General features: G+C 40.6%; 1 protein-coding gene across 1 annotated transcript; it reads left to right on the top strand.

Annotated features, from left to right (window-relative positions):
- Positions 1-347: 347 nt before the first annotated feature.
- On the top strand, positions 348-11,971 carry LOC117829980 (myosin light chain kinase, smooth muscle-like). The gene is made up of 16 exons (XM_034707841.1): positions 348-519; positions 2,774-2,920; positions 3,237-3,374; positions 3,638-3,724; positions 3,825-3,955; positions 4,073-4,229; positions 5,203-5,517; positions 5,603-5,699; positions 5,824-6,027; positions 6,257-6,474; positions 7,104-7,227; positions 8,581-8,733; positions 9,075-9,204; positions 9,370-9,451; positions 9,637-9,777; positions 11,340-11,971. The coding sequence occupies exons 1-16, from the start codon at positions 363-365 to the stop codon at positions 11,546-11,548; spliced, it is 2,490 nt and encodes an 829-aa protein (XP_034563732.1). The 5' UTR covers positions 348-362; the 3' UTR covers positions 11,549-11,971.
- The last annotated feature ends 437 nt before the right edge of the window (positions 11,972-12,408 follow it).

Raw genomic sequence — 12,408 nt, 5'->3', positions numbered from 1 at the left:
GTCTGTTTCTCTTCAGCTTGGATGTTTTGTCTCGCCCACATGTTCCCAACTGTCTCTGTTGTTCTCTATCACATGTGTTTCTGTGACTTTCCCTCTGTTCTCTGTGCAGGGGGACAAAGGGGGCTGGATACGTGTGTTTTTAATTGGCTTTCCGATAAAGCAGCCTGTTTCCTGTGTACTGTGGGGCTCAGAGTGGGCTGTGATTTACAGGGGCAGTCTAAAGGCAGAGGCTCCTCCTGTTAGCATCTGTGAGGAGCTTCACACTGTATACTGAATTCAACAAACTACAACCAAAAAGAAGAAGGAGAAGAAGAAGTCTTATTCATGAGTGTTCATTTAAAACTTTAATTCCTACTCAAAGGATGGACAAGGACGACAGGAAGCAAAAGACCTTTGTGTCAACTTTTCGGTTGGCCCTCAAACCTCAAGCCAGACCGTTCTGTGTAAAGAAGGATGGGCTGGACACCACTGATAGAGCATTACTGGGAAACAACAAACAGGAATTCACATCTGCGAAAGGTAAACATGATAAGAACAGCCGGAAAGATTACTTTTAGACATTTTTATTTGTCGTATTTAATTATTAATGTGAATAAACATTGTTTCATGGATAATTTGGAAGGAAATTAAGCTTTAATGTAAACTTCTTGCACTTTAAATCTTTACATGCATCTATCAGGGAAACCAGGGATACTTGAATCTATCAGATTGCATGTGTATGATAGAGTTAGTCCCTTATCAGACTGCTACTTCGCTTACATTAGTGTAGGAGCAGCTCCCAATATAACACTATTATTATGATATGTGTTGTCAGAAATGTCCTCAGGCACAACAGCATGGCATGCAATGTGGCTTTGCTTTTCCACTTAAAGCAAACACACACACACACACTCACATACACACACACACACATTCAAACAGACTGATGGCATTCCTCCATCCACTGGTGACCACCCATTAACCACCCTGCCGGACATTCCAACACTAACAAACGTGCAAACACACATGTGGTGGGGGAAGTCTTGTAAACACAATGTCACAATCCCCAATCTTCACAACTGGAACACAATCAAGTAGACACAGCTATTCAGATAAGGATATCTAAATAGCTGAATACCACACATCCCTATCAGTGCATTTTTTTGTAGTAACATTTTTAGACCCAAAACAAAGCTGACTGTGTATTCTGGGTGAAAAAGTGCATAGGCTACTAAAAAAAGGATCTGAACACTGAAATACTGCCTTAGAAGTTTCTGTAAATTTTGTTGATATTAGGTTAAAATTGATAACAGGTAAGCCCTGATATTTGTCACAGTAGTTCATTTCTAGAACCAATTGTAAGAGTGATCCCATAGCAGCTATTTGGCTGCATAGCTCAAACAATGTCCATGGTTGAACATGGATGGATGGAGGTATGGAATGTTAGCCGCAGTTGTCTATTTTCAGAGTTTTGTTTTAGATTGTTGTTTCCTGCAATATGTGCTGCCATAGAAAGTTTAATTTCGCATTAACGAAGCTCGTTCAACAGCAATCAGTAAGCATTGCATTCATAGCCTTAGGAAAAAATGGGGTATCTCACCCGGAGGTATATACTACCAGCTAACTTTAGTTATTTCCCAATTCAGAGATAGCATGGAGGACCATTGTAGCCTGCATGGACAGCTCAGGTTGAATTGAAATGAGACAGTCTGGCCTACAGAGGATTGTCTGTATACACTAGCGTAATGTAAATTAGAGCTGCTGTTGGTAGGAATGGTGTAAAGAACGTTGCTTTTTTTTGCTGGGTTTGGAGAAAAGGTCATAATATCCATCGGTACTCATCAGTAAGTGGAGTAATTTGAGACTATTGCGAAATATCTGCATTTTGCAATGCCTTTGTATCAAGCAATGTTATTATTCCCCTCATTCCCATTATGACGGACCAATCATAGCTAATCTCCATTCCTCTGTCCTGATTAGTTAAGGGGCGGCCCCTACTACGTCCTCTGATTGGTTATGAAACTGGCACTATCATGACTGCACACGCCGATCTGGTTGGGAAGGATAGTGTTGACATTCAAAGTCCCTCTCTCTGAACAGATGTTTACTCTGTGACTACCAACAGCAGCTTTAACCATAATCACCATCATTTTTAAAATAATTTAAAGATGTCTGTCTGTTTTAAAATGTGTATTGCTCACAGTTCCATTGAGTTGAAACCAAATACTTATATTTAACAGTGTATTACTAGATTGAGAGTTTGCTATCTTGTTTGAGTTGGCATACAAAAACAGACAGTATAATTACAGCTGTAAAGAATGCACCCGATGTATCCTTCTCAGTTTGAGAAAAGTTAGGGCACATTTGAGGGAGCCTTTGAAACGGGAAAGCCTTTGCCTTTTTTTTGCAGTTTTCATGGCAATGTATTCCAACGTAGTCATATATTCGACTGTTAAAACACAGGCAGATTTCTAAGATACTAACAAAACATGTGCATCTACAGAACAAAAACTGGTACAGCTCTGTCCACAGGGGGCAGCAAAATCAATACAAACTTAAAGTTCCTCATGGAAGCTGTAAAGATCATTTACTGTTCGATCAGTTACATCCATACCAGGGCAGAAAGGCTTTAAAAACATGTTTTGCATGACATAACTCTACTGATATATTAGCTCATGGATTTTGTGTTAGAAGTGGCCCATCCTGATTGGGTACTGGTGGAGGGAACACTTTCAATTCAAATGAAACCTGTCCAAAGAACAAAGCCCATTGTCTTTAACTTCTCTCTGTTCAGACTCCAGATTTAACCCCGTCCAGACGCTGGTAAAGCCTCACTTCAAACAACCACTCAGCGACCGAACAGTCTGTAAAGGAAGTGATGCTACTTTTCAAGGTGTTATCAAAGGAAGTCAGCCTGTGAGCGTTTCCTGGCAACACAATGGTAAACCACTGATTACTATACATTCAAAACACAATTTGAATACCTTCAGCCTACTCTCTATTATGAGCCAGAAAACTTTGCTTGAATATAAGCCAACCAAAGCTCTTATCTATAAGCAACAAAAACCTGTACGAAGAATTTAAGTACTTATTAATCACAGTAATATACCAGGAAATATAGCATGGAATGCTCCTTGGAAGCAATCAAGCATTGCTGTGTTATGAGTCACAGGTAAAGCAGGGGTAGTAAAGCTTTCCTTAAATGAACCGTATACATGTATGTGCATTAAACCTGTTTCACTCTGTCTGTAATGCAGCAGCAATAAAGGGAATCCCCAGAGCGAGCAACAATGATCTGCAAAGTGAGGACACAGTTAAGGCTACAACACCTGGAAAGAACAACTTGTCCTCAGGATTTGAAGGGAAAAGGCAGCAAAGAAAGGAAAATGACAAAGGTAAATACACCGTTTGGAGCATCTTTGTATTAAAAAACATGTTCTGCTTTTCTTTCTTTTTGCCAAAATAGGGCAAATTATTGCTGAGCATGCTGACAGTAAAGGAGTAAGACACATCAACAAACATGGCAGCTTTTTTAAAATTAACTCAAACATACTGATTAAATCTTGCTTTTTCTGGTTACTGAAAATGGTGCCATTGCAACCAAACTTGACAGCTCTCACCTGATTGGTTGGATTCTTTTTATCTTTGCCAATTGCAGCTTGCACACCTGTTAGTCCACCTGCTTCCTCAGTCTCCACAGGCATCAGGGACACTAGCCTTTGCAGAGAAGTCTCCACTAGCAAAGGTAAGTAAAGGTAGCTGCAAAAGAATAAGCATCTGAAGTGAACTTTTCTTGCACTTTCGAACTTTAGAATGTTGATTCAGATAGCTCTGCTTCCTCTCAGCACCTCCAGTGGAGTTTGTGAACCCACCTGAGCAGGTTGAGGTTCGATTAGGAGAGCAGGCCTCGCTGCACTGTGAGTTCAGGAGCAGCTCTGTCCCTGTGGCCTGCTGCTGGATTTTCAACAAAGACAAGGTGAAAACAACACAGCCTCACTTGTTTTCAGTATCTTTTGATTTATTCACTTTTGTCCTAACTTTATAACCCACTGCTAGTAAATGTCTTCTTCTTTCCACATTGTTTCCTCTTCAGGTGGTGGTAGGAGGGTCAAGGATGTCTGTAAGGAGCAGTAAGACACAAAGCAGTGTGGAGTTCTTGAAGGCCTGTCCGGAAGACACAGGCTCGTATACTATCGTAGTACGGAACAGAAAAGGCTCTGCCCAGCATACAGTATCTCTCAGTGTCATAGGTGAGCAAACCCGCAGAGATGTTATATATATATATATATATATATATATATGAGATAGAGGCCTTTACCTGTAATTCGTGAGCTGAACGGAAATCTGTATTCATATTTACGGAGTGATCCCAGAGTAAAGTAACCGAAAAATGGCCATACATAGAAATATATATCCTTATATAAGGTTGCTGCCTCTAAATTGTGACAGTTTGTCTCAATCAAGCGGTAACCTCCGGTCTGAAAGTATGAAGCCCATGCAGAAGTGTTATAAAATGCAGTTAATTGAGAATCAGCTTGAGGCTGGCTGCAGAAACACTGGAAACCACATAGACGCCCATTCAAAAAAGACGATCTTTGCAGCATTAATAAACATGTTTGCAGCCTGGCTCAAATAGCAGCTTGGCTCTACGAAGCTAATCTCTCTATCATACATTCTGTATGGGGTGAATCTTTTTCTAACGTGACAGTTCAGAAGATATTAAGATTACGAGTTTTTTCCCAAATAAGGACATGACTGACTTGACTCCAGGTCAGGAATGCATAGCTGTTGGCTAGGAGGCTCAAACTCCGCCTCTTTAGGTCACACTCTGCCTGGTTGAGTTCCGCATTTCCAGTATGGCTGCTGCTGTCGATGGGCTTCAAAACAGCACTCAGGAACAGATGGGTGACGTCACGGATACTAGGTCCATATTTTATACAGTCTATGGTCTCAATTAATTGAGATTACCCCTCTGCTGCCACCTGTTGGGTGGTCGTGTGTAATGTATTTGGGGTGCATTTCTCCTCTACCCCAAGAAGCTCCCATCTCCTATAATGAAGAGAAGCGAATGTATATCTACCAACCAGAGTCAATTAACGCCTAGGGTGCAAGAATCTTGTGCCCCATTAGGAAATATTTTACCAACCAGTAGCTTTAGACATGCAGAATATTTTTAATCCTAATTTTAATTTTTCTATGTCCCATTTGCAAATTTCTCCTCAGACCGGCCCGACCCTCCTGCATCCCAACCTGTTGTGTCCCAGCTCTCCACTCAGTCCCTGGTCCTGTCCTGGACGGGTCCCAGCTATGACGGAGGATCGGCTGTGTTGGGCTATATCGTTGAGGTCAGACAGGAGGAAGGCCCGGCCAAGCCGGGGAGCTGGACTGAAGTCTCAAGCCGCTGTAAAAGCACATCCTACCACGTCCGCTCAGGCCTCGAGCCTCAGGGGCAGTACCGCTTCCGTGTCAGAGCGTACAACTCAGCAGGAGTCAGCGAGCCAAGCCAGGAGTCTGAGTGTGTCAGGATGGCAACTGCAAGTAAGTGATATGAGAAAAAGGATTCAGGGGTTTTCAGATATCTTTCAATGCCATATGCTTACTTGTCATCTTTTTGTGTTTGAAGAGCAAAAAAAGGAAGAGCCTGTGTCGTACATCACAGTGACCATTGACACCAAGCATATGGTCAAGGATCACTACAATGTGCATGAGAAGCTGGGAGCGTAAGTGTGCATTTTTGCATTCAAAATAAAACATACATGGATGAAACCTTTTAATAAATATTAACCTCATGACTACTCTTTATAAGATAGCTTAAGTTGTTTGTTCTGGTTGGAACATTTTCAGTGGGAAGTTTGGCGAGGTGTTCCGGTTGTCCCACAAAGAGACGGGTCAAAAGTGTGCAGGGAAGTTCTACAGAGCCAGGACCTCGAAGGACAGGGAGGCGGCTCGCAAAGAGATTGAATTAATGAACTGTCTTCACCATCCAAAACTTGTCCAATGTCTGGCTGCCTATGATAAGCGCCCAGAGATGGTTATGGTCATGGAGTAGTGAGTATTTGGATATATCTGGTCATTTAGTTTGTCAGATTAACAAACAATCATCCCCAGTAAAAATGTATTGAAGTATGAGTTTGTGGGCAGATACATTGAAAAAGATATGTCAGTGGGATGAGACATTTAAAACTGAAACTCCATGGGTACAATTTGTTCACTGGACCAACAATATTTAAGTTGTACAGTGAGGCATCAAACTTAACAGTGTTATTTCCATGCTCAGTATTGCAGGTGGAGAGCTCTTTGAACGCATTGTGGACGACAACTTTGAGCACACAGAGCCAACCAGTGCCCGCTACATGCAGCAGATCCTGGAGGGAATGCAGTATGTCCACAAGCAGAACATCGTCCACCTGGACATCAAACCAGAGAACATCGTCTGCGTGGACACAACCGGCACCCAAATCAAGATCATTGACTTTGGCTTGGCTAGTAAACTGGGTGAGTTTGCTGGATTTGCGGAAACACAGTCACATTGTGAGCTCAGTGGAATCTCTCAGTGGGACTTAAATTTAACTTTTACAGTCTCTCACCAGGGAGGGTGAATAATTCCCTTGGTGTGCATTCGAATGAAAGACGTATCCGGTGTGTTTTCTTGTAAAAGTCACAATACAGGGAAATCCAAGAGTCCTTACAAGGCAGGGGTCAGTGATCTGCTGGATTAGCACCCAGCATGGGGAAGGAAATGCTCTCTGTTACAGTTCACATTGTCAGTAGAAAACCCTGGCTGGAACTTTTATATATTTCTTTTACTTTACTGAGCTCTCAATAAGAATTAAATCAATGTAGTGTTATTCCAATATTCCTAGATGTATACCCATTACATAATAAGTCCCTAAATAGAAAACAACCTCAGCTCAATTTATGCAGTAAAGCCTGTGAAGCCAACTCAAGCAGAAAATGTGGTGACGCTCCAGCGACAGCGGCTCCTAACTGAGTCGTCTATTTAGAGATGAGTCGAGCTGTCTGTAAAAAAAAGATGGAGCATAAACAGGCACAAACTAAACATTCTGAGAGACATGCAGAATTTCCTGAGTCCATTTCTCACTGTGTTTTCTCTTTGTCTTCAGAGGAGGATAAACCTTTGATGGTGATGCATGGCACGCCGGAGTTTGTGGCCCCTGAAGTGATCAACTACGAGCCTGTGGGCCTGGAGACGGACATGTGGAGCATTGGAGTCATCTGCTTCATCTTGTAAGAGAAACAAAGGAATTAGTGGTTTAAAGCATAGTCCTGAAAACGAAATAAAACAAGGGAACTGGAGATTTGGTGCAGAAAAACTTTGACTGTCGAATTCCCATTACTTCATTTGTATTGTTTATGTCTTTTGCTGATACGCAGCAAAGGACAGTCATTAAAAAGCTGCAAAAAGTGGAATGAATACTAAATATCTTTGATTAAGAATGGTTAAACCTAAATCATTCACATAATCCAAGATACATCCTTTAAAGCAAAGGTCACTAACTGGCAGACCGGGGTCCGGGTCTGGACCAAGAAGCCGACCCATACGGACCCGGACCTACAGCTAAAACAGAAGTTCTGATTTAGAATCTGACGGGAGCTTCTATTTTAACCGGCGCAGCTTTTTTAACCACTCAGATCTGAAGTGAGTCCTTAATGATTGGGACCCCCGACTGCCACTGGTGTGGGAGTTTAGTTTAACATCTCAGAGACTGTTTAATGATTGAAGTGTGTCAACAGTTATGACTATTATTATTTTTTACCTCTGATTTTATATTGAACTCCTTAGTTTTAATGAAAAATAACTTCAAATTTTACTGGAATGTAAGCTTCTTTCAGGGATTTAAATTCATTTTTTTGTTATTTATATATCAATAATTTTGTGTTTCCTTTTTCATAATTTAATTTCCAACACAAATGGTCACACAAGTATTCACCAGAATGCCCCAGACTGCCTTCTGCCTCAATATGTTTAAATTAATCCTAAATTTTGGATATAAGGTTTGAAAGGGAGTGCTGTTCTATTTTCCTCGCCCCTGCCCCTGGAAGCAGCCAGAGTATACCACTGATCATTTATTATGTTCAATCCTGTGTGATCAAAATAAGTGCAGTTGATTAAATGCAAGTGTGATAAGGTCTATGTCAGAAAAAATCTAACTCTTGACACTCTACAAGTTGGCAACCCTGGTTTATATATTTTTTTCAAAAGTTTTTGAATCGTACTGAATTCATTTAAGTGGACAGTCAGGTATTGATTACATGCAGATAGAGTATATTACACTAAATAGTTAGACATTATGATCTTTTGGACCTTTGCTTCAAGAACTTTTTCCTTACTGGACCTCTTGCAATTTTAGTTGAGTCCCCTGGCTGTAAAGTCTAGTCCACAAATGCATGTTTGGCGCCCTCACCTGGCTTTATAGTGTTCCTACGCCCCTCTTGCACCAGTACAATTCTTCCAATGTGCATAGATTCAACTTAACATAGCTTGGTAGTAGATTCATAAAGTATGCTGCAAGTAGAAAACTTTAGAGCATGTAATTGGGCTGATATGAGAATTAATTGCTATGATTTTGTGTCTTCCAGGCTAAGTGGAGAATCACCCTTCCAGGGGAACAATGATGCAGAGACTCTTGCTCTTGTGACTGCTGCCAGCTACGAGTTTGACGAAGACAGTTTTGAGGACATCTCTGATCAAGCTAAAGACTTCATCAGCTCCCTGCTGAAGAAAGACAGGAGGTTGTTATGGGTTCTTTTGTCCTTTATTATGATTATGGCTTTCATTGCTAAAAATCTGGATTTAGTGCCAATGAAAATAAGTCTAAGAAAAAAGGATGAGGATGCTTTAATTCTCACCAGTTGATAATGTCACGTTTGGAGCAACTTATTCCTTTTGACATTTCAAACCATTTACAGGTAATTTGCATCTTACCAAACCATTAAGTAAGCTCCTCGAGTGAGTCAAGGAGAGTCTAATTTATGTATCAGATAATCCACGGCTTCATCACAGTAAGCCTGGGAGACTGCTGGCAGCATTTGACAGACTTGGCTTCTCCCTCTCCTATCCATGTGCACTCTAGATGCAGGTTGTCATGTACCGAGGCCCTCGCCCACCCATGGATGGTCTCTTTTACCCCTCTGAACCGGAGACCCACCAAATCCCTCAACAAGGGGAAGATGAAACGCTTTCTGGCCAGACGCAAATGGAAGGTAAAGCAAGTGACCACACAGCTGTCAGCTCAGCATGGACAAGATGTACAGTTTTCTTATCAATGTGTCCTATGAATACATTTCAGTCTTTTATCCTATATTGACCTGAAGCTTGGTTATGAGTGCAGTTCATCATCCAGTGCCATTTGTCCTTTTAACTTCTAGAAAACTGGAAAGGCTGTTTTGGCCCTACAGCGGATGGCTAACCTCTCCAACAGGCCAGACTCCCCTGGCAGCTCCTCAGAGGGTACGACAGATAAAAAGACTCACACATATTCCTGCATACACAATGTTCCCTAAAGTCCTAAAGCTATGTAGGCCTACATATGGCAGATGACTAACGCTTTCAGATTGTCATTTTAAGTTTCACGTTTTGTGATCTGTAAAGCCTTGTTTCCATTTTTATTTGTCACCATCCTCCCTCTCATCCAGAGCCAGGCTGGAGCCAAGAGGCAGAGGAGGCCATCCAGTCTTTGGAGAAGCAGCTTCAGAGTGAACCCCACTTCCAGCAGGCCCTGAAGGACATCACCCTAACCAAAGGAGCGACTGCTCAGCTAACATGCATTGTTGATGGTAGGGTGACAGAACTGATACACTTCATTAAATAATGCCCCAGCACCATGCCCTAAAGCAAAAAAGACAACCCTGTCTTCAATGCTCTTGTCATATGAGTCACAGCAGCTTGAGTTCAGCTTGTTTAGCTCTCTTTCTATGTTTGGATCAACAATGAATCAACCACCATAGATTTAAAAGGTTATTCCTGGCAGAGAATTAAAGATGGAGCTAATTATTACCAACCCCTGACATTTCCATCACTTTTCTGTAGCTTTTCACCATCTTTTCATCTTAATGATGTAGTCATTAACTTAAATTCTTTACAGCTAGCTTGGTCCTGCCCAAAGCTAATGACATCTGTCCATCTTCACATTTACAGAGATCTGTTTTTTTTTTAAGCACTATATATGAAGACATTTATTTTATTGGGATAAACCCCTTGAGATGTGCCATCTCGTTTTAGAGGGGGTCCCAGACAGACAATAACAAATAGAAAAACGGTACAATATAAAATATACAACAAAACATGAATCCTTCAAAAAAGAGAGAAAAAAATCCCCCAAACAAACCAACAAACAAACAAACAAACAAACAAAAAACAACAACACCAACAGTCAGACAATAAACCAACTCGACGACCAAAACAACATCAACAACAACAACAAAACGGGTTGGTACAACCTTAAACAAGGTACAATCGACAAGGGAAGAATAAAATACAATTCACAATTCAATAAACTAAAGGAGCATTGGTGAAACACACAAAGAAAAATGTGTAACAACAACAATCGTCATAAGAAATAAATGAATAAGTAAGTAAAGGAAGTGGAGGAACAGTGAGGGCTTTACTGAAAACATAAACAGTTGTTTTGAAATGGGAAAACAAAGAATTTTTAAATAAGGGAAAAGAAGATATAGAACGAATATTTAAAGGTAAGTTATTCCAGTTGGAAAGGGCCTGAAACATAAAAGCTTTTTTTTTTACCAACTTGCTATATATTTTAACTGCTTTAAAACCTAAAATCTGAAAACAACAAGTTGTGGTTTATGGTGGCTAGGAGTGGAATATCAGTATTCCCTTAGACTTTAAACATGTAAAAGGTTGAATCCAAAATATATTAGCTACTTGTAGTAATTGAGTTAGCTTGAATGTCTGAAATTTAAGAAGCTAAGTTGTTAGGTATTTGATTAGCCTCAAGAATAAACTGGATAACTTTTACCTACTTGGCATATGCCAACCTCTAGCTACTTCTTTATAAAATATTGTCACTGCTGTCTTTAACAAACAAAGAGGTCAAACTAGCGGTTTCAAAACAGCATTTCACAAACTTGGAAGTGTATCTTAGGCAATATTTATTTGTCTTGTGAAGTCTGTGATGGGGGAAATGACTGGAGCAGAGAGGTTATGAAAGTAACGTGAGAGTAAACTAAAACAAGGAAGACAATGAAATACTTTATGACAACAGTTTAAAGACAACACGTATGAATTAACTAGTCTTGATACAACAATCTACCTTTATTTGAGTGTTATTCTGTGTTTGTTTCCACATTAAAATCTGTTGTTTTTCTTCATGTTCTAGGCTACCCACAGCCAGAAGTGAAGTGGCTGCAGAACGAGAAGCCAGTGTCTGAATCAGACAGAGTGACCATGGAGCAACATGAAGGGCTCTGTGCTCTGGTTGTAGCTGATTTGAAGCCATCAGACTCTGGGGTTTATGTGTGCAAGGCCAGCAACAAGCTGGGGGAAGCAATGTGCTCTGCCAAACTTAAAGTGGAGGAAACAACGTAAGATTTTAAATTTGACAGAAGAATTTCCGGAAGTGGATTGACTCTGTGAAGCTCTGACTTTCTCATATTACGGAGAGACTATTTTTCACTGCCACACAAAAGGCTGCTCACACAAGATTTCAAGGCCAACAGGGTGTGTTGTGTTTTTCCATCATCACAAGGACAATAAGGTTTTGACACACATACCTAGAGCCCTTTGATACACAAGTCACCATTACCATTGCACTTCATTCTTATTATTTACTGAATATGTTCAAGTTATGCACAAAGTTTTATACTAGTTGTTCTGAAGTAATGTTAAATAGGGTTTTAGCTTAGCTCAGCAAAATGATATAAATCACATGAAATTTGTTCAATTTGCACATTTTGATATGGTTATATTTTCAAGGCATTGACATTAAAGGAAGAATTTTACAAAAAATGACTTGCTTTAACGTGATTTTTTTTTTCAATAATTACTGAAAGACATGTATGTATACCATAGACTGTATAAAATATGGACGCAGTATCTGTGATGTCACCCATCTGTTCCTGAGCGCTGTTTTGAAGCCAATTGACGGAGGCAGCCATATTGGAAATGCGGAACTCAACGGCCCAATCTCAATGTCCACCCTAAGCCCTGAGCCCTTCTTGATTTCCTGACTTCCTGATTTAATAGACGTCAGCTGGAAAGTGGTTAAGGGCAGGAGGCAGGAGGGGCTCAAAACCGATGAACTGGGAATGGGACATCACTTTGAGACTTCTCACGTGACCTGCATGACGTTATGAAGCTCACCTTAGCGATATTAGGTATTTTGTTGCACAATTTTTACTTTCCTCGAATTCAAGGTGCTGAAGGGACTGACTGACTGTCATATGATC

This window comes from Notolabrus celidotus, chromosome 18 (assembly GCF_009762535.1).
Source record: "Notolabrus celidotus isolate fNotCel1 chromosome 18, fNotCel1.pri, whole genome shotgun sequence".
Taxonomy (NCBI): domain Eukaryota; kingdom Metazoa; phylum Chordata; class Actinopteri; order Labriformes; family Labridae; genus Notolabrus; species Notolabrus celidotus.
The sequence above is the reverse complement of the archived record's forward strand: the minus strand, read 5'-3'. Positions and strand labels throughout refer to the sequence as shown.

Excerpts from the sequence above, each read along its gene's own strand:
- LOC117829980 (XM_034707841.1), top strand. The coding sequence starts at position 363 with ATGGACAAGGACGACAGGAAGCAAAAGACCTTTGTGTCAACTTTTCGG. Across the intron at positions 5,700-5,823 it reads GTGCATGAGAAGCTGGGAGC|TGGGAAGTTTGGCGAGGTGT; the intron begins GTAAGTGTGCAT and ends GAACATTTTCAG. Across the intron at positions 9,452-9,636 it reads CCCTGGCAGCTCCTCAGAGG|AGCCAGGCTGGAGCCAAGAG; the intron begins GTACGACAGATA and ends CCTCTCATCCAG.